We start from the raw sequence: 22,178 nt of genomic DNA on the forward strand, positions 1-22,178 counted from the left end.
TCCAAGAAAACTGCATTTTACTTCAAGTAATATGTCTTTGAAATGAAGGCTCTGTTATTTTTCAAGATTGGAAGGATATCACAGTGTTGACTTTATACACAAAGTAGGATCTGTTCCAGTACACTCTAGTGAAGTAATTCACATATGGAGAGTAGTTAATTTTGACCTCATGACAAAATCGTCCATATTTTGAATAGGTTAACTTGTCACCTTCTTCACAAACCACCTACCAAAAAATAAGAAACACATTATTAAAACACTTACTAAATTTATGAGAAATGTTGCATGAAAATTATCACTGGTAAATATGAGCATAAAATATCTTATGCTTTTAGCCATTTTAAGCCTTTTCCTAAGTCCCCACAACCACTAACCTCCTGAACACTGATAGAGAAATAAACATAAAATGTCTGCAGTTTATAAAGGATTTAATCCTAAAATTTAGCTGGCATTGTTTCTGTATCTTCCATCACCACTCTGAAGAATTCTAATACAGCCTCAAAGGATGAAAAGTGAACACAGTATCTTCTTATACAATCACATTCTTCTTGTGTAGACCCATACTCACCTAGCAAGCAAGCACGCTTGTATTAGGATTTCACATTCCCATTTAACAATGCTCTTGCTACCAGAGCTCAGCTAATTTTTAAGTTTTAAAGTTTTTATTACATTAGCGTGTGTGTGTGTGTGTGTGTGTGTGTGTGTGTGTGTGTGTTTAGGTGAGAGGACAACTTTCAGAAGTCCCATGACTGGAACTCAGGTTGTCAGGCCTGGAGACAAAAACTCACTGAAGACGCTTCCTGCCCCAGGATTGTTTGTTTTTATAATATTATTGTATCACCTATATCAGACATCAGCTAGCCAACGTTAATAGTAAAGTAGCTTAAGTTTATGCCTGGTATTAGATGAAAGGAAGAGCAGAAAGGTAGGGTACCAAAAGAATAGAAAGGCAGCAAGAGAGCAGAAGGAAATTATCAGTAATTACTAAATATCATTTCTTGATTACATCTCATCTGTCACCGATAAGTAAAAATCATGTTGTCAAGCACCAACTGAGTGCATTCAAAATACATGCAGCATAAACTAAGTTTATAGTGTAAGCTTTTATTTAGTAACAAAGGAAAATTACTGTTTTATGTGGATAGGTGTTTTTGCCTGCCTGTATATGTATCCCTCATGCATGGAGTACCTCCAGGGGACAGAAGAGGACATTAGGCTGTGAGCTGCTATGTGAGTCTTGAGACCTGAACCTGGGTTCTCTTCAAGGGCAAGAAGGGCTCTTTTAATGCTGAGCCACCTCTCCAACCCTGAAAGATGGAAACTGTGAAAACAAATTCCTCACCTCCAAACTGGCCTTGGATTATTAAGAAAAACATAATTATTTCAGAAAGGAAAAAAAAAAATATGCTGGCTGCAGCCAAAACAGAATTTGCCCTACAACTCAGCATCATCAAGTCATCTTTTTCTCAAGTCGTCTAGCCTAAATTTTCTCAGGAGTAAAAGCATCTGCTCCCACCAGTTCTATTTCTCAGGCTTACAAACTCCCCTGTGAGTTGTCTTGGTTACCAGTTATGCAGGGTTTCCACGACAAGCTGAGAGGGAAGGTGGCTTGCTAAAGCAGCTAAAACTCACGGAAGAAGACGATAAGGCTAACTAAAGTCAGAACGGTTTTTCAAATGGTTACTCACATGTCCATTTGCAACATCTAATAAATCCTTAACCCTGCAGCCTCTCATGGTTCCCATCTCATTGCAGATGGCATCTTCTACAATTAGGTAGTTAGCTTTATAGGATGTCAGTATCTTATAAATGTCCTCAGCAGATCGCTTTGAATAGATTTGGTAAATCTGAAAGGAAATAAAACAAAATTTAAAAGACACGGAAAGCCCCTGCTAATTTAAAATGACACAGCTTTAATAAAAAGTGCTTAGCAGGGATGGAGAGATGGCTCTGCAGTTAGGAGCATGTCTTGCTCCTCTAGGAGACCTGATTTGGTACCCAGCCCCTGCATCAGGTAGTTCAAAACTGCTCTAACTCCATCTCCACATGATAGCCTCTTCTGGACTCCACACACACCTGAGCTCACCCTGATGTGTACACATATACTTATAAAAATTCAAAATTTTGAATAAAGTACAGTTTGCCAACTGTTTTTATTATTCTTATAGAGTTGTACATCTACTAACACAACTTTAGATATCTGCATTATCCAAAAGAAGAAATGCTGTATATCCTATTGTCACCTCCCAATCTGCCTGCCACAGTCCGATATAACCAATAATCTACTGTCTCTACAAAGATATCTCTTCTAGACATGTGAAATACAGGGCAACTCTAATACGTGATCCTTTGTGTCTGGCTTCCTTTCCTTGGCATAAAGCTTACCTAACTCATCCATACTCTACTGTAGTATTTTTAAGTACTTCATTATCAAAGTCAAATAATATTTGCTCTATTAACATAAGGATAAGACATTTTGCTTACCTGTATCAGTTAATAAACATTTCGGTTGCTTCAATTTGGGGGCCCTTATGGATAATGTACATGAATGTTTATGTAATTTTGAGCAGGACATACATTTTCATTTACAACAGAATTGCTGTGTCGTAAGGTAACTCCAGTTAATCTTGTGAAGACTCTCTGGCTAGTTTCCCACACACTGTGTACAGGGTTATACTGGAGCTCTCCACATCCTAAGCAACACTTATTTGTCCTTTTGGTTTGTTTTTTGAGACTTGATGTCTGGCAGTACTGGAAAGTAATACAAAGACCAGGCAGGCTGCCCTTGAATTCCTGCCTCAGCCCATCACACTCCTCAGTGCTAGGTTAAAGGTGTAGACCACCAAGCCCAGCTTGCCTGTCCTTTGACGGCACTATTCTACTTGGTGTGTAGAACTCTCTACTTGTGGATTTGATTTTCACTTTCCTGACGGTTAATGAAGTTATGTACCTTTCATAGGTAAATTGTCACTTGTAGTTCTTCTTTGAGAAAATGCCTATTCAAGTCCTTTCCCTATTTTCAAAATTTAATCAGTTGTTTTATTATTGAGTTGTAATAGTTTCTTTAGTTTTTTTTATTGCCATGTGTCCTAATGCTCATTTTCCATATAAGAGTAAATAATGTTAAAAATAATTTGGCCACTCAGAAATAATGAGAAAGGATGGTTGAAATTTGGGTTGTGACTAGATGGCCATCTCATTACAGCTTGGACCTATGGTACCATATACTATTTGTTCTGAAAAACACTAAGATATAATACCTAGATTGAGTAAGGTCCTAGAGCTGGAGAGATTTTGCAGTGTTTAGTAACACTCATTACATTTCAGGGGACCCAGGTTCCATTCCCAGCACCCACGTGGTGGCTCCAACTGTCTGTAACCACAACTGTCTATAACTTCAGTTTCAGAGGATCAATGCCAGCTGGGTACATGGTACACACCTGTAATCCCAGTACTTGGGGAGGCAGAGGCAGGAAGATCTCTGTGAGCTCAAGGCCAGCCTGGTCTACAAAGCAAGTCCAGAACAGCCAAGACTACACAGAAAAGCCCTCCTGTTTCAACCTCCCAACAGCTTTTTAAAAAACTGAAGTGAATTGCATCTTTGAAAATTAGATTTTCCTAGCTATCAGGAAACATGTATCAGCACAGAACAAGTTTACAGTGTTATTTTTAAAAGAGCCAAACGTAGAACATGAAATGTCTTACGTTTTCATTTCTCTTGAGAAGATCATCATCGCTATAAAGTGGCAAGCTTGCCACCATCCACCCGGTACACAGCTTAATCACACCCATTAACTGTGGGCTTCCTGCGAACACAGCTGCAACTGGAGCTTGCCTCCTGTCAAGAACCAACAGATCATATGGTAAAACAATAAATATTCTATTATGATCACTGATTTATACCAACTCTCAAATACCAGCAACTTGCAATGTACAGCACCTTTAGATTTCAAAGTTGTCAAGTATGCTTCCTTTAAGTTATGTACTCATTTAAAAACAGGCTAGAATGAACATCTACATGTCAGCAGCTGTTTTCAGTACTGAAGATAAAGACATTTTTTAAAACAGAGTAGAGATAAGAAACAAGCATACGCCAGGAGGTGGCGAGACACACCTTTAATCCCAGTGCTCAGGAGGTGTCTACCTCTGAGTTGTATCTCCAGTCCTACGTTAATTTATGCGCTATCCAGCATCTGACTACTATGTCCTGCAGATAGAGCTAAACTCTGGAAGAAAAGGAGCAGCACCTGACCACTGTCCTAATGGAAGACTCAGGAGTAAGAAAACTGACATAAGATAAAATATACGCCGATAAATATCCAATTATCCAATATCAAACCATTTTTCAGGCTTTAGCCATGCTTTTCTTTTTGATTTTGGAGACAAGGTTTCTCTGTGTAGCCTTGGCTATCCTGGAACTCACAGAGATCTGCTTGCCTCTGCTTCCTGAGAGCTGGGATTACATGCATGCAACACTGTGCCTGGCTTGCAGCTTCCTTTTGTTAGTGTTTTACTGTCAAGCTCCCCAATGGCAACTACAACTCACATGAAGTATTAGCAACAATCGTTAAGGTGACCTAAAACATTTATATATATATAAGGAATGTCTTTACAGAAAAAAGACCTCATTAAAAGACGTAGTCTCACTTTTATGTACTCATTCTATAAACAAACTTGTCATTTCTATAAATATTTTGGCTCCACCTGCTTTATTCTCTAGGCTTTACAATCACTACCACCACCAGGGTCTCACCCTGCAGTTCAGTCTGATCTCAAACTTACAGTGATCCCCTTACCTCAGTTTCCACAGTATTCAACATTACAGGCATATACCACCAGGTCTGGCTCTTCTAGGACGTTTTTATAAAGTGTGTTACCTCTTTTTCGTATTTTGTTTCTAGATCTTTAACAGTTTTCAACATATTATTTGGAAATCTCTCTCCAGGGCTAGATTGATCACTGTACTATTTCTTCTCTCTCTTAGCCATGGATATGGAGAGAAAAGCTAATCTTGGCCATGTGATTTGCTAGATCAATAGGACAACAGCTGTGTGTGCTGGCTAGTTTCATGTCAACTTGACACAAAATAGACACGTATCTGGGAAGAGGGACTCTTAGCTGAGAAAATGTCTCCATACAATTGGCTTCCAGGCAAGTCTGTGGTGCATTTTCTTGATTCATAATTCATATGGGTGGACCCAGTTCACTGAGAGTGCTGCTGCTTTCCTGGGAATGTGGTCCTGGATGCTATAAGAAAGCAGGTTGGGGCTGGAGAAGTAGTGTAGAGGAGCATTGACTATTCTTCCAGAAGTCCTGAGTTCAATTCCCAGCAACCACATGGTGGCTCATAACCATCTATAATAAGATCTGGTGCTCTTTTCTGGTGTAAAGGTATATAAGTAGGCAGAACATTGTATAAAAAATAAATAAGTCTTTAAAAGAGAGAGAGAGAGAGCGAGCGCAAGCAGGCTGAACAAGCCATGAAGAGTAACACAGCATGCAGTACTCCTCCATGGCCTCTGCATCAGCTCTTATCTATAGATTCCTGTCCTGACTTCCACCAATGATGGACTGTGATATAAAGTGTGAGATGAAATAAGCCCTTTCCTCTCCAAGATGCTTTTGGTCATGCTTTTATCACAGCAACAGAAACCTTAAGATACAAGCAAAATATCATAGACACTGTGCTTTACACTGAACCCTGTCCGTTCTGTTTGCTTTTGGGAATTCATTGGCTATATACCACAAGACCACAGGCCAAGTTAATCCGATCTTAGGTGACAACTAGCCAAACACAGACAGGCAAAAGAGGCCATTCCTGACTACCTAGTCCCACCTACGCTGACTGAGGCCAGAAGAATCTTCTCCAGTGTGTTACCACTTGCTGATGCTCAAAAATGTGCAAAATATTAACTATTGACTGCTTATAAAGTTTTATGACAGTCTGTTACATGCCAAAATGAAAGAACGCAAATTATCAGAAATTGCTAAAGTCCAATTCCACTGTTTACTACAACAATAATAGCTGATATTTGCTATGGTGAATTGTTTTCTCATTTGTTTGTTAATTTGGAGTTTCATGAAACTATTTGTGGAAGTCCGTATAACCTGAATTAAAAAGAACCAAGTCAGAAGTATTTTTTATGAAGATTTCACTACCTTGGGTTTCCTGAATCAGACAAGTATGATTTCAAACTCCAAGCCCATGTGAATTCAGACCCATTACTACAAACTCAAGAGACGAATTACTTTTACTGTTGCGATTGTTTCTAATCAAGAGCTAACAGAAGGAGCATGGCTTTTTGAACATTTTGTTCCTTGATGTTCTCACTGGCAATAGTCTTTTCTGGGCCCCTGAGGTATTCCCCATTAGCCCATGAGCAGTAAAGGATGTCTGCCTCTGGAGCACACATTTCTGCTGTGTGGGAGGGTCTCCAAGCCTCCAGTCTCATACTTACCAATGTTGTTTCAACATTGAAGTGAGTTTATTTAGAAAAGTAAAATTACAAAGTAATGATTCCTGAGTTTATCGCCACATTTTCTAAATGTGGAGAACAATTTATTTATTAGTGAGACAGCATGCAATGACAATGACAGTGAGTAATAATTTTGGGCAGTTTGGTCCTTACTTTATCCAGGCCATAAGTTCCACTGTATCTGGATCATAGAATTCTTGTAGTTCTGTTAATTCTGTAATTAATCGTGGAAAAAACTAAAACACAAAGCAAAATACCCGGAGGTGTAAGTAACTGGAAAGCTTAAAATTGTTTCAGAGTATTCCAAAAGACTAACTTAAAGCACAATTGACATGGCAAAACTGCCAGGTCTCTGCCCTCTTCACTGACCTACTCATGCTTTTCTACCACGATAATTGTAATTTTATAGTTTACTCACTGCTAGACTCAGGAACTAATGCTATTACCAAACAATCATCAATTATATCTTTCATGCACAGACATATCAAATAAAAATATTCAAGGATAAATATTTTTGCAGGCTTATTAGCAATTAGTTTCCTGTTATGTTACGTCAAGCCAAAAACTTTATTTCATCACAGATATTAAAATTAGAGTTACCAAAATATATTTAAATATTCAGATCTGCTTATTATTCTAACTCTGTCAATTATGATAGGCATTTACAATGGCTTTAGACTAACAAGAACCACATTAGATTATGTGTAATCCTAGCACTGGGGCTGCTGAGTCAGAAGGATCAGCATAAATTCAAGGACAGCCTGGGCTACGTACTGAGACCTTGTCTCAAAAGACAGCAAGCAAATGAGTGCTCAAATACATCAAACAAACAAACAAACAAACAAACAAACGTTTTGGGAGCAGAAGTTGGTAGTACATGTCTTTAATCCTAGCACCTGGGAAGTAGAGGCAAGCAGATCCCTAAGAGTTAGAGGTTACTGTGGTCTACATATTGAATTCCAGGAGAGCCAAGGCAAAAAAAAGAAAAATTGTTTTAGCTCTTTGAAGTAACAGCAGCAGCAACATTAAGGACATCAGCTTTATTAGTGCAGTATCTTGATAAAAGCTTCCTACACACATATATAAAGTAAATACCTTATAGATAAGCACATTTTCATAATATAAAATTTCAGTTTTCTTACCTCTTTCCACAAACTAAGACCTATAATAGTGGGCACAGCCATGCTTAGAATAAGAGCCTAAAACAGTAAAGCAAAAAGAGTTATGAGTAAACACATTTTAGAATATATCCTAGAATTATTAGCATTGATACTATGATCAACTGAATATCCTTATAGATATAAAATTCAACCATTAAGACTGACATTAGATCAAGAGGGAGGACTCTGCCTAAAATGTTTAATCCCTATCCAGAATGTGCAGCTCTATGTAAGCATGTGGATGTTAAGGGCTGATGCCAGAGGCAGGCTGTAAGACACGTGATATGGGGGCTGAGAGGCTACCTTGAGTCTTCTACAGGAGTTCATGACTGTAACTGCTGAACCATGTTTCTAGCCCCACTATGTGAAAATTCTGCCAGAGTTCTATGTTATGATCTCTGAGGCCAGCCTGGTGTACAAAGTGAGTCTAGGACAGCCAAGGTTACACAGAGAAACCTTGTCTCTAAAAAAAAAAACCAACCAAAACAAACAAAAAAACAAAACCAAAAAAAATTTTTTTTTAATTAAAAAAAAAATTAAAGAACTTGCAGGTAATTTTTTTTTATTAATTACACTTTATTCATTTTGTATCCCCCCATAAGCCCTTCCCTCCTCCCCTCCCGAACCCACCCTCCCTCCCCTTTCTGCATGCATGTCACTCCCCAAGTCCACTGATAGGGGAGGTTCTCCTCTCCTTTCTGATCTTAGTCTACCAGTCCTCTACTGTGGCCTGATAAGGCTGCTCCCCCATCAGGGGGAGGTGATCAACGAGCAGGCCAATCAGATTATGTCAGAGGCAGTCCTTCTTCCCATTACTATGTAACCCACTTGGACACTGAGCTGACATGGGCTACATCTGTGCAGGGGTTCTAGGTTATCTCCACGAATAGTCCTTGTAATTATTTTTGAATTAGCATGGAAACCTAATAGCAAAAGGCACTGAAACCGCACAGGAAAAATAGCTAGCATAGATCATCTTACAATGAGAAATGTAAATTATGGAAGACTGGAAAATGCAAGAAGACCACTGTTTGTTTTTGTTTTGGGTTTTTGGGACAGAGTTTCTCTGTGTAGCCCTGGCTGTCTTGGACTCACTTTGTAGAGCAGGCTGGCTTCAAACTCAGAGATCCGCCTCCCTGAGTGCTGGGATTACAGACAAGTGCCACTGCACCCAGCGAAGAAGACCACTGTTAAACATAACCTGCTGTCTTCTTGTTCCTCCTGTGCTATTTCTGGTGAGGATTTTGTTTTTATTGTTTTGTTGTTTGTTTTACTTCGCTTGTTGCTGTTTCCTCTCCTTCAAAGCCATTATGAAGCATGAACATCATCCTGTCTCCCACTACCACACATAATTCTTTGCAGATTCCCACATTTGAGGAAATGACAGGGGTTAGGACATCCAGATACAACATACACCCCTGTCTCAAAGACAAACGAACAAATCAGTAAAACAATGAGCAGGGGATGCAGCTGAGTGGACAGAGACCTAGCTAGCATGTAAAAGCTCTGGGTCTAGGTCATATCCTGTATATCCTGGCACAGGGAAGGTGGAAACAGCAGGGCCAAATACAAGATAATCCCTCACTATATGGTAAGATCCAGGCCAGCTTGGCACTTAGTCTGAAACAAGAACAACAACAACAACAAAACTTTAAAAAAAATGTTTATCTATCATAGTCTATTTTTCTACCCATAACTTTTTTGTTGTTGTTGTTGTTTTTGGTTGTTGTTGTTTGTTTGGGCTTTTTGCCTTTTTGAGACAAGGTTTCTCTGTATAGCCCTGGCTGCCCTGGGACTTGCTCTTTAGATCAGGCTGTCCTTGAACTCAGAGATGTGTTTGCCTCTGCTGCCAAAGTGCTGAGATTAAAGGTGTGAGCCACGACCATCTGGCTGCCTTGGTTTTCCTTTACTAGCATTTAAAAATTTTAATTACATTTATATGTTTAATTGTGTGTGTGTGCGCGCGCATGCGTGCACGCAAACACGTTTGTAGGCACATGCACCTGTGCATGTAAGACAACTAATGGGACCCATTTCTTTTCTTCCATCATATGGGTTTGAACTCACATCATCACACCTGGGGGCAGGCGCCTTCACCCCACTGAGCGATCTTTATGGTCCTAACATTTTATTTTATATAACTGGAGGATGAACAAGTAGTAAACATAAAATAACAATGGCTCACCAACAATATTGGGTGTACAGTTCTTAACCGAAGCCACTTTAAAAGTGTCATCCAAAGTTCAGGGGAGCAGACACCAAATGCTGCCAACATGCACACATAAGGAGTCCAGATGAATTTCAAGCTGGAAAAAAAAGTCACATATCATACATCCTAGGGCACATCATTATAGGACTTCTCTTTTTTGTTTTTTTTTTCAAGGTAGGGTTTTTCTCTGACTTCTCTTTCCTAAATTCTGTTAACTGCCCATAAAATATTAATGAAGAATGAAAAGTCTTTACTTCTAATTTTCAGCAACAGATTGGTACCCAATTTGTTGTTGTTGTTGATTGTTTTTGAGACAAGGTTTCATTGTGTACACCAGGTTGACATCAAACTCACAGATCGACATGTCACTGGAACTAAAGGTGTGCACCTTCATTTGAAGCCCTCTTTTCTTTTTTCTTTCTTTTTTGAGACAAGATGATCTCACTCAGTAGCCCAGACTATACTGGAGCTCACTATGCAGATGAGGCTGACATTTACTAGAGTGAGTCTCCCGTCTCAGCCTTCTGGGGTTACAGGCATGAGCCACCATGATAAGAGTGCTGGGTTACAGGTACGAGTCATCACCATGACTAGCTTTTCCTTTGTCTTTGAGGCAGGATCTCACTCTGTAAGCCAAGCTGGCTTCAAACTCAAGACAATCCTCCAACCTCAGCCTTCTAAGTGAATGAGCTACCATACCTGACTTTTCTCTTATTTTTAAAAATTGTTTTTTAGGTAAGGTTTCAAGTATCAAAGTTTGGCATGGAATTTGCAATGCAGCCAAGCCAATGACCTTGAACTTCTGACTCTCTGCCTCTACTTCTGTAATACTATGTTTGAGTCACCTCGCCCAGTTCTTAATCTGTTTTCACTTAAACAGAAAAAAGATGCTGGGGTACAGCTCCATGTACAGTATTCATCTAGCATATATGAGACCATAATTCAATTCCCACCACCACAAAGAAAAATAAGGAAGGATGTAGGGAGAGAAGAAAAAAGGGGCAAAATGGAAAAACAATACATTTTGCTTTGAATTACAATAATAAATCACCATGCAAAAAGTCTCAAAAATCACCTTTCATAGTTTACTTTCATGCATCTTACTTATTGTTAATGTGAATAAATGTGTAATCTTGAACAAAAAGAGAGATCTGACCTCTGACCCCTACTCTTAGAGGTAGCCACCTGCCTGACAAGACTAGTTCTGCCCCTAGCACTTCACAAAAGGGGTTTTAAGATAGATTTTTGAGGCTCTCAAGCTCAAGGTCAGACTTGAGACAGTTTCAAGACAAAACAAAACAGCAACAACAAAACCCTTGTAGCTCAATGAATACATTTTCATAAAGTTTATTAATAATCTCGCATGATTTTATGTAGAAGCAGGATAAGGGAGGTTTGAAAACTAAAATTTGGGGCTGTAGAGATGGCTCAGAGGTTAAGAGCACTGGTTACTCTTCCATAGATCTTGAGTTCAATTCCCAGCAACTACCTAGTGGCTCATAACCATCTGTAATGAGATCTGGTGCCCTCTTCTGGTATGCGAGTGTACATGCAAACAGAAAATTGTATACATAATAAATAAATAAATCTTAAAAAAAAGAGAAAACTAAAAACTTACTACAAATAATTTTTTGTATGTTTTCAGGTTTGTTGTTTCTGTCTTGATCTTTGGAGACAGGTCTCACTATATGGCACTGGCTGGGCTAGAACTTGACATGTAGACCATGAACTCACAGGGAGGCACCTGCCTTTGCCTCCTGTATGACTGACATATCTGAATATTAGCAGTAGTATGCTGCATAACAGAGTTCTCGTCAACAATAGACTGCATACAGGACAGTGATCCCACAAGAGGGAGCTCATTAAGCACTTAAGTCTTAGAGAAATCCTGTCTTTAAAAAACAAAACAAAACAAAACAAAACAAACAAAAAAAAAAAGACAACAAAAAAAAACCAACCCTTTTTATTTATTTTACCCGTATTTATTTATTTTGCTTTGCTTGAGTGTATGTATGTGCTGGAACAGGCCAGTAAAGAGTGTTGGAGCCTCTGAAACTGAAGGTTTTCAGATGGCTTCTAGAGACCTGATTTATGTGGGTTCTGGGAAACAAATTCAGGTCTTCTGCAAATACTTTTAACCAATAAGCCATTTCTCCAGCTCCTAAAAAGGGTTTGTTTGTTTTTTCAAGACAGGGTTTCTCTGTGTAGCCCTGGCTGTCCTGGAACTCCCTCTCTGTAAACCAGGATGACTTTGAACCAAAAGATCCACCTGACTCTGTCTCCCAAGTAATGGATTAAAGGCCACCCCATGTCCTAAAAAGTTTATATTTTCTTTTTTAAGATTTACGTATTTATACCTGATAAAACAGGGCCAGACGAAAGGGGAGGAGGTCCTCCCCAATCCATGGACTTGGAAAGGGGCAGGGAGAAGCTGAGAGAGGGAGTGTGGGATTGGGAGGGAATAAGGGAGCTGGGATACAGAGTTAATAAAATGTAACTAATAATAACAAACAATAAAAAAAAGATTTACTTATTTATTAAGTATATAATGCCCTGCCTACATGTAGGCCTGCATGCTAGAAGAGGGCACCAGATCTCACCCCAGATGGTTATGGGCCACCATGTGGTTCCTGGTAATTGAACTCAGGACCTTTGGAAGAGCAGCTACTGCTCTTATCCTCTGAGCCATCTTTCCAGCCCCAAGTTTATACTTTCTTAAATAAAGTTTTGCAAACTGTTTTAAATGTACTCACTAGCTACTAACTTGTCAGTAGAAAAGACAAGTTTTAAAACAAACTGATCAAACAAGTGTTCTTACCCTTCCATAAGCATCGCAAGAGAACCCAGTACAAGAGTATGAATTACATGATAAATTATTTCTGGCCTTTCTCCAATTCTTCCATCTTCAAGAGTTGCAGTTTCTTTCTGAGATTTACCACTAAATAAAGGGAATATGTTTTTGATAGTTCAGAAAAAATATACACAAAAAATCAAAGACATTATCATCATCTTTGAAGACTATACCTAAACTGGATTTCTTCTCTTTCCTAAGATCAATTATGCCTGAACCAGCACTCTAATCAATATACGTAAATTACGAAGATAAGAAGCTGTAGCTAGCCAGCTTCCTTTTGTTTGTTTGGTTCTTGTTTGGACACGGGCTTCACTACCAGCTCAGGCTAGCCCAGAACATATTCTGGAGCTAGGCTTGCTCTACTCCAGGCCACCTTTTGCTTTAGGCTAGAGAGTTGAGAAATTACTAGTGTGACTGGCTTCAAGTCGCTTTTTTCTTTTATTGTAGTGCTGGGGGTTACCAAATGTTTACACTTATATAGACACTACACAAGTGTAGTATCAGCCTTTGCGAGAGCACACACTGTACAAAGTAGGTCAACTGAGAAGTACCGCTAGTATTTCTTGTATGTATTTTGTATGTATGTATTTTGGATTTTGCAATGCGGTTTCCTGCAGCCTAACTAGTTCTGGACTTGCTATGTAACTCAAAGCTGGCCTTGAAGTCAGGATCCTGTCTTCCCCTCTCAAGGGCTTGAATTAGAGGCATACCACAAGTACCCATAACTACCTTTCTAGCATGATAAACATATTTAAAACAATTATGTTCATAGTATTCATTTTGTTATTGTTTTTGCTCTTTTGCTTTTGTTTCTCTCTCTCTCTCTCTTTTTTTTTTTTTTTTGAGACAGAGTCGCACTATGTGGCCTAGGCTGCCTTTGAACTCAATTTTGTTAGCTCAGTCTCTTGCGTGCTTGGATTATAGGCTTCTCATCATACTCCAAAAAGTTTACAGTAATTTCAAATCACACCACTAGCTTCATTTCAATGAAATCACTCACACACACACACACACACACACACACACACACACACACACACACACTTATATATCCCCATTCCACCTTAGAGTTTTTCTGTGTAGCCCTGTCTATCCTACAACATGCTTTGTAGACCAGGCTGGCCTCAAAATCAGTGCTCTGCCTGCCTCAGTCTTCCAAGTGCTGAGATTAAAGGCATATGCCACCACACACAGCTGATACATTATTCTTAGTTAAATAAAATTTTCAGTAAATTAGAAAACAAGTCTGAAAAAGCTTAATCTATTACTTATACATGTATGCAAATACTCAGATGTATAAAGCTAAATATTTGCTTTCTTGATTAATTTATAATGACCAATACAGTAAACACAGCATTAGAAAGGTGTGAGGTGGCGTACACCTGCAGTCTTAAGCGATTTGGAGGCTTGAGAATATGAACTTTAGAGCATTTGGGGCAGTACAGGAAAACCTTGTTCTCTCCTTCCTTACACCCTTAGAACTAAACCCAGAGCCTCATGCAGGCTAGTTAAGTGTTCTTCCATAGCACTAAACCCGGGCCCCAAACCCTGTCTCTTAATAAAACAAAACAAATAAATAAACAAACAAACAAAAAAACACCCCAAAATAAAACAAAAAAAAGTGGATCTGGGTACAACTTAGTGGCAGAGCATACTTAAAATGTTTTATATCTTTAAAATACATCAATTAGTAATACAACTGATTGTTATAAGCACTTACCACATCCTCCTAAAAATAACTTGTGTCATAGAAAGAAGACAAATGATTAACACTAAAATATAGAATGGTAATAAGGAAGATTGTGTCAATCGTAAAAAAAAATCCTGAGATGGTGCCTGGAGAGATTCTTGACAAAGGAGCCAGTTCAACGTAAAATTCCTATAAGAGACAAAACGTATGATATTAAAATCACATGTGCTTTAAACTACTGAACATAAAGGTATCTTAAAAATCTCAGTTAAACGTGAAGATAAAACTCGGGTAGGCTACCAGGAAGCACGTGCCTTCATCTTAACTGCTCAGAAATAGAATACTGCTGTTTCTCTTGCCAGAGTTAGGGTTGGTAATCAAGTTCCTCCAAAAAGGCTTGTGGCTGGAAAGCTTAATTCCCAATAGCAAAAGATGGAGGCTAGAGAACTAATTAGGTCATAAGCTAGATGGAGTCCTAATCTGAGAAGATGGGGCCTATCTGAAGAAAGGTCACTGGATGGATGCCTTTGAAGTATATATCCTGTTCCTTCCCCTTTCCCCTCTCCCTCTGCTTCCCAACCTCTTTCACCATATGCTAAGATCCATGGAGCAGAAACAGTGGAACCAAATGATCTATAAAACTGAGGCCAGTAAGGCACCTTGGTGAGCTGGGCATGGTGGCTGCACGCCTTTAATCCCAGTACTCAGGAAGGCAGAGGGAGGCAGATCTCTGTGAGTTCAAGGCCAGCCTGGTCTACAAAGTGAATCCAGGACAGCCAAGGCTATACAGAGAAACCCTGTCTTGAAAAAAAAAAGGGGGGGAAGGAGCTGGAGAGATGGCTCAGAGGTTAAGAACACTGACTGTTCTTCCAAAGGTTCTGAATTCAATTTCCAGCAACTATATGGTGGCTCATAACCATCTATAATGAGATCTGGTACCCTCTTCTGACAGGCACACATACAGGCAAAATACTATATAAATTAAAAAAAAAAAAAAGTGCCAACTTGGTGGGTAAAGGCACTAGTTGTCAAGACTGAAAACCTCAGTTCAATGCCATAGTGGAAGATAACAAACTTTAAAAATTTGACTTCTGGCCTCAATATACATACTATGGCACACACATACACTTAAATTTTTTTTTCTAAAGAAGTCAGAGCAGGAGATGTGTCTCAGTGGTTCAGAATACTGGCTGCCTTTCTACAGGACCTGGGTTCAAGTCCTATTGTGACTCACAATCAGCTCTAACTCCAGTTCCAGGGTTTCCAACTCCCTTTTCTGGTCTCTAGGCAGCAGGCAGGCAAATAGTACACAGACATAATGTGCAGAACAAATACCATACACAACAAACAAAAATAATTTTAATAAATTCTTGAAGAAGTCTATGAAGTTGCCAACATGGGCATTTTGTAGAATGGCTAAGACACTGAAACTCTGACTATCTGTAAAGTCCAATGCAATATAGTTTTCAAGTTGCTGAGGTTAAACCCTCAAGCACGTGAGACAGGCACTTCTACCACTGAGCCACATCCCCAGTAAAGAGATGGTGCGATGTTCAGAAGTGCTCACAAGATAATTAAGAGATGGCTCAGCAGTTGATGGCACGGGAGACCCAGTGCCGCCTTGTGGCCTTCAAGGGCACTTGCACCCACGTATGTGGTGCACATCATACCTGCAGGCAAACACTCACATACATAAAATAACAAAATCTTCAAAGTGTCTATTTCAAAATGACTATGTTTAAAAAACAAGCTGAAGCTCAACAATGTGATAAATAGGAGTATCTCAGTATTAAAGACAGTGCGACCAAAATACCTAATACAGGGTCCGGGACTCTTTAACTGTTGTTGTTATTATTCTGAGGCAAGGCTTCATGTGTCTCAAGGCATCATAAACACCAATTCCCTATGTAGCTGGAGATGACCTGAATTTCTGATACTGTTTACACCTCACCAAGAACCAGTTACAAGCATGTGCTACTATGCTCAGTTTATATGATACGAGGACTGAACCCAGGGCTGCATACACCTGCAATCCCAGACTACAATTGCTTCTTTTATCTCCTAAGTTCTTGAACTAGTATCCCGTGCAACTTTTAACAGTTCTTTGGTGGCTCTTTCTGCTGTTGTTGGTTTGCTTGTTTTTCGAGACAGGATTTCTCCGCATAACCCTGGCTGTCCTGAAACTTGCTCTGTAAACCAGGCTGGCCTCCAACTCAGAGATTCGTCTGTCTCTACCTCTCCAGTGCTGTGATTAAAGATGTGCATCATCAATGCCCTGCTTCTTTCTTTCATTTTTCTCTCTCTCTTTCATTCTTTTTGGTTTTTGAGACAGGATTTCTCTGTGTAGCCTTGGCTAGGCTGGCCTCAAACTCACAGAGCTCCACTTCCCACTGTTCCCAAGTGCTGGGATGAAAGGTGTGTGTCACCATGCCTGGCTTCCCCATTTCTTTTTTTTAAACAAACAACATTCTTTATCTTAAAAAAAAAAAATTAAGACTTCCCTATTACTATTTTAAGTGTGTTTTGTCTGCATGTATGTATGTTTAGCACTTTTGTGGCTGGCGCTGGAGGAAGCCAGGTGGGGATGTTGGATCCACTGAAACATATGCACTACCTTGCAGGTACTACGAGCCAAAGAAGCCTAGATCTTCAGCAAGAGCAGTAAGTGCTCCTAACAGCTAAGCCATCCATCTTTGGTGGTTCTTAGAAATCTGTCTCTGGAGAAATATTTCCTGAAATTCTGGTAAACTCCAAATCCCAACATAGAGCTAGCACATCTAAGCACCCATGTCATTGACTGTGTAAAATCAATCAGGGCTAGGAAGGTAGCTCAGTTGAGCCTGTGTGAGGCCCTATAGTAACAGGGAAAACAAAACTAAACAGGCAATGATTTTGAGAGAAAAGACTGTTTTAACCTTCAATCACCTAGTATATTACCCTGTAAAGCAAACTAAGAGTTGGCATGTTGACTACTGGGTACTATATAAATATCAACTAATAAACACAGGCTCAAAGCAGTTCTCAACCTTAGAAGACAGTAGGATGAGCTCCGGGTTCAGGGTAAAGTCAACAGAAAAACAAACAAAAGCAAACAAACCAACCTCCCTTCCGCAGATCTGCAGCAGTGTTTACTGTTTGTGTACCTGGCCTGTAGAGTCTCCTAAAGGGCCCTTTACCATAGGGAATGAGTGCACACATCAAACACTTCATTTGCTAGTTGTGCTATGTGCTATAGAGAAATTCAGTCTACACTCCTATAAATCACAGGAGTGAGGAAAAGGTTCCAAACCTTCTCAGAGCTTGAGACATGTGCAAGCAATTACCAGCTGTCAGTACATAATGGCATTTCTCTCCTGTTGATTCATAAAACAAAACAAAACCAAAACCAACAACAACTAGAAACACATTATTTTTTAATGCACAACATCAGAAACTGGGCTGCTTGTGGTCTAATTGTTATGCTATTATACTATAATATGTATGAGACTGCTTTATGAAACAAATACCTTCCCGCCTGTCCTCTGCCCTTTCTTTTCCTCATTTGGCAGGACTGGAGATCAAATGCAGGGCCTCTCACATAGGGCGAATGCTTGATTACTGAGCTACATTCCTAGCCTGCTTCTGTCCTTTGTAACGGTGATCACAGTGCCGGTACAGTGTTTACTGGCTGTTTTACCTGGAGATCAAACCTAGGGCTCTGTACACCCTAGGTCAGCATTTTACCCAGTGGCCATACCTGCAGCCCTCATTTTAAGTCTTCACTTATTCCAACTTTAGACTGAGTCTTTAATCTTCACCAAAGGAAAAAGCCTTAAAAATACTTTGAAAGAGCTGGAGAGATGGTTAAAAGTACTTGAGGCTCTTGCAATGGCTCTAAGGTCAGCTCTCAGCTCCCACATCAGTTGGCTCACGGCCACCTGTAACTACATTCAAAGGAATCTGGTTTCTTCATTCACCTGCACATCATGCCTGCACACACACACACATACATATAAATAAAAATAAAAAGATAGCCGTGTGGTGTGGTGGTGGCACACACCTTAATCTCAGCGCTCAGGAGGGAGGCAGAGGCAGAGGCAGACAGATCTCTTGTGAGCTTGAGGCCAGCCTGGTCTACAGAGCAAGTTCTAGGACAGCCAAGGATACACAAAAAAACCCTGTCTCAAAAAAACCAACAATAAATAAATAAATAGGAAATCTTTAAAACAACACTATGAAGCTGGAGACATGACTCACAGGAAAAAGCATACCCTACAAAAGCTTGATAACCTGAGTCAGAGCCCTAGAACCCACGGTGGAAGAAAAGAACTAACTCCCAAAATTTGCCCTCTGATTTCTACACATGTGCTGTGGCACACACATGCTTATTCACACAGACACAACACATCCACATGCAACAATAAATAAATTCTTAAATACATTAAAATGCTATAATGCTGTTAACAGCGTTAAGTATATCTACTTTTTAGGGGACTAAAATTTTATTTATTTATTTATGCTGCTGTGCAAGATATCCAAATTGCAGTCCCAAGCATGCTCACCATGTGTTTTTTCCGGCAGCACTGGCCCAGATTTAGAACTGGGGCCCTGTGCTTACCAGGCAAGCACTCTACACCTGAGCTGTGCCCTACTCCCCCATTCCCAGCCCGCCATTCCAAAGAGCAATGTCACTTATTTGATAGGGCTGGGGCTATCATAGTTCTGTGGCGGGCCCCTGCCTATAATTCACAAGGCCCTGGAACAATTCTCAATACCACAAAACCAAAACCAAAAAGTAATCTTCTATATAATATCCAAAACTATTTCCTAAAAGGCATGTAACCAGTGCACACTCCCTCCATAAAGCATTCTTGCTTTGTATTTTCTGCATGTTACAGATTAGGTGAACTTGTAAATGTGAAACTTACTTAGTCGCATTTAGTCCAAATTTTACTTCAAGAAATTTCATCACATGCTCATTTTCTTTGTGTGGGACAAACATCTAGAAGAGAGAGAATCAGGCACCATGGCCAAGTTGTGAGGTATCATTCTCACAGAAGAGAAAACATTACCTAAACAAAGAAATACTCCCTTACTTATGCTTTTAAAGCATACTTATTTCCAGTTACTAATGATAGAAAACACAGCCAGATTAACAGAAAAGTGGATTAAGTAACAGTGTGCAATATGAGTGCATTCACTGTATGCTTAGATATAAAAATGCAACGGTATTTTGAGAGTATGAAAATTTCAACCTAGGATAGCTGATTTTAATAACCCCTGCCCTTAAAGACATATTTGTTGGTTTATTTGGTTTCTGACAGTCTCACGTAGGAGAGGCTAGGCACGAACTCACTGTGTAGCTGAGGGTAATTTTCTATACACTCTGTTCCCTTGCTTGCTCATCGCTCCCACTAAAGCTGGCACAGCGTATTTCTCTATTCAAACTGATCCAAAGCTCAGAGTTACTTACCTTCACTATAAAATTCAAGGTCACTGGCACAGTACATAACAAATAAAATTCAAACACTTTCATTATTTTAGCCACAAAAGATCCTTTTTTCCAATCCAGCTACAAAGGAAAAACCAAAATCACATGAACAAAAAATGAGGTATACAATTAACGATTTAAAATAATGACTATTTGTAAGAAGGCAATGTTGATTACCTGAAGGCACTTAACAAGCATAAATGTTCCCACTAAACTTAATAAAGGAGACACCAATAAAGCTGGATTCTCAAACTGTAGCAAATAGCCAAGGAAGAGAGAAAATATGTAGATCTTAAACACTTCATAAACCTGTTGAAACAAAATAAAATAAATAAGAATAAAATTAATTTTAAAATAGTAATTATAAGCAAATGTCCCACTATAACTTAAGACAGTGTTAGCAAATGTTCAACCTGTATTTTTACCGTTATGGTGTATAATTAACTTACCTTTCTCTTCTTAGCATTCTATAGAAGCAAAGCCAAGAGCTAGAAAACCGTAAGTGGAAGCTAAAGAGCCTTCTTGGTGACACACCTTAACCTTACCCTTAGCTTCTGTTTGTTGTCAGGTTGTTGCGGCAGCTCTGTGGAGCTGCGGTACAGCACCTTCCCTAATCCCAGCTCCAAGGGACCCCAGGCCTCTTCTGGCCTCCAAGGGCACTGCGTGCATGTGGCACACACATGCAGGTGAAACAGCCACACAACGAAAATGTTTAAGTCATTTAAAAAATGCGAAACAAAGGAAGACTAAAGAAGCTGGAGAAAAGTCTAAGTGATTAAGAGTAGCTACTGCTCTTGCAAAGAACTAAGTTCAATTCCCAGAACCAGTATCGACAGCTCGCAAGCTCCTGTAACTCCAGCTCCGGGAGATACAATAGCCTCTTCTAGATTACACATGTACTGACTTCCTCACATGTGCACAGACACACAGGTACATATACATAATTAAAAATTAAAAACAACTCTTCAAAGAGAGATACCCTTGGAGAATGCTAACAGCCTGGGAGAGAGTGCAGAGTCTTGTGATGCTGATGATGTTCAGTTCTTGACTTGGCTAACTCCATGTAAGTGTGTACAAAAAAGAGTAACTCTCAGCTTCACTGGCCATTCTCGCTTCTGTCTACACATCTCTTTTCAAGACAAAGCTCTGACAATAGGAAAGGCTTCAGGGAAAGTATAAAGCTGGATGAAGGAGATGCTCACTCTTTTCTTGCTCCTTGTTGGCTTGCACTTCAAACCTTACCCAAAAGACTATCAGCTCTTGACCCCAACAAAGCTGTTCCTTCCTACTGAAGCTCAGAAGATAGGAATAACTTTTTCAACACTTGACAATGCAGCTCCGTCCCTCCTGTTTCCAGCAGTTGCTATTTCTGTAACGCTTGCAGGCCCCTCTTATCATCATCCTTTCAGCTAATCAATTATTAAGATGTCAACTTTATTCTTTTTTTTTCCCATTTTCTCTAGCTGTAATTTTTAGGGTAGGGCATCTTGTTATTTGTTGAATCCAATTTTTATAGGCACAGCTGCCAACAATGTGACTGCCTTTAATCAAGATGGCCCACAACTTTATTCTTGATTAATTATTTTGGAGAGGGGTAAGTTTTGAGGTTTCTGGTATGAGAAAGCAATCAGGGGCCTTTGCATGTCAAGCAAAGTGTTCTACCACTGAACTACATACACAGCCTTGGTTATTAAATCTTTCTGTTAGGTTCTCCCTGTTCAAACAATCTTGATGTTCATCAGAGTTCTGAGCAGCTGAGGATAGGGATGGAGAAACAGAGAAGAGGTTTTGAGAGACAACACTGTGAACCTTGGTCCTTGCGTCTGCACCCATTTAAAGTGCTGCACTACCTTATCACCTTGCGCCACTGAGAAGATGTCCAGCAGCAGCAGAGAGACTGCTTGAAGAAACAGGATGTAGTGGCTGTGCTCCCACATCATCATGAAGGTGTACGTCGAGGCACTCATCAGCAAGTAGCAAAACCTCTAGAGAGAAAGAAAGCAGCTAAGATCAGCAATTTCACTACTGCACAAACCCAATGGGCTGCAGCACTTGAAGCTACTTTTAAAATCACAAGACCAGCCACGTACGGTGAAGCACGTCTTAATCCCAGGACTTGGGAAGTAGACACAGGTGGCTAGTGGAGTTCAAGGCTAGCCTGGTCTACAAAGCAAGTTCTAGGACAGCCAGGGCTATGTAGAGAGTCTCTGTTAAAAAAACAAAAACAAAACAAAAAAAACCCACAAACCCAGCAGGATCTTAACAAAACACAGAGAGAAACTAGCACCTGTCTTTCCATAGTATATTGCTAAGGGAGGG

At 39.7% G+C, this 22,178-nt stretch overlaps 1 protein-coding gene across 1 annotated transcript in view; it reads right to left on the minus strand.

Annotated features, from left to right (window-relative positions):
- The window catches only part of Dpy19l4 (dpy-19 like 4), a 44,958-nt gene continuing 22,780 nt past the window's right edge, over positions 1-22,178 (minus strand). Inside the window, exons 8-19 of the mRNA XM_055603425.1 lie at positions 21,710-21,844; positions 20,037-20,168; positions 19,842-19,940; positions 19,297-19,370; positions 14,420-14,578; positions 12,664-12,783; positions 9,822-9,942; positions 7,619-7,675; positions 6,630-6,712; positions 3,706-3,838; positions 1,689-1,847; positions 1-226 (exon numbers count right to left, since the gene is read on the minus strand). Of these exons, the coding sequence (XP_055459400.1) occupies positions 62-226; positions 1,689-1,847; positions 3,706-3,838; positions 6,630-6,712; positions 7,619-7,675; positions 9,822-9,942; positions 12,664-12,783; positions 14,420-14,578; positions 19,297-19,370; positions 19,842-19,940; positions 20,037-20,168; positions 21,710-21,844 (1,437 nt within the window). The 3' untranslated portion in view covers positions 1-61. The remainder of the gene's footprint in view (positions 227-1,688; positions 1,848-3,705; positions 3,839-6,629; positions 6,713-7,618; positions 7,676-9,821; positions 9,943-12,663; positions 12,784-14,419; positions 14,579-19,296; positions 19,371-19,841; positions 19,941-20,036; positions 20,169-21,709; positions 21,845-22,178) is intronic.

Source organism: Psammomys obesus, unplaced genomic scaffold, assembly GCF_907164565.1.
Source record: "Psammomys obesus unplaced genomic scaffold, mPsaObe1.curated_primary_1811, whole genome shotgun sequence".
In the NCBI taxonomy this organism is placed as follows: Eukaryota; Metazoa; Chordata; class Mammalia; order Rodentia; family Muridae; genus Psammomys; species Psammomys obesus.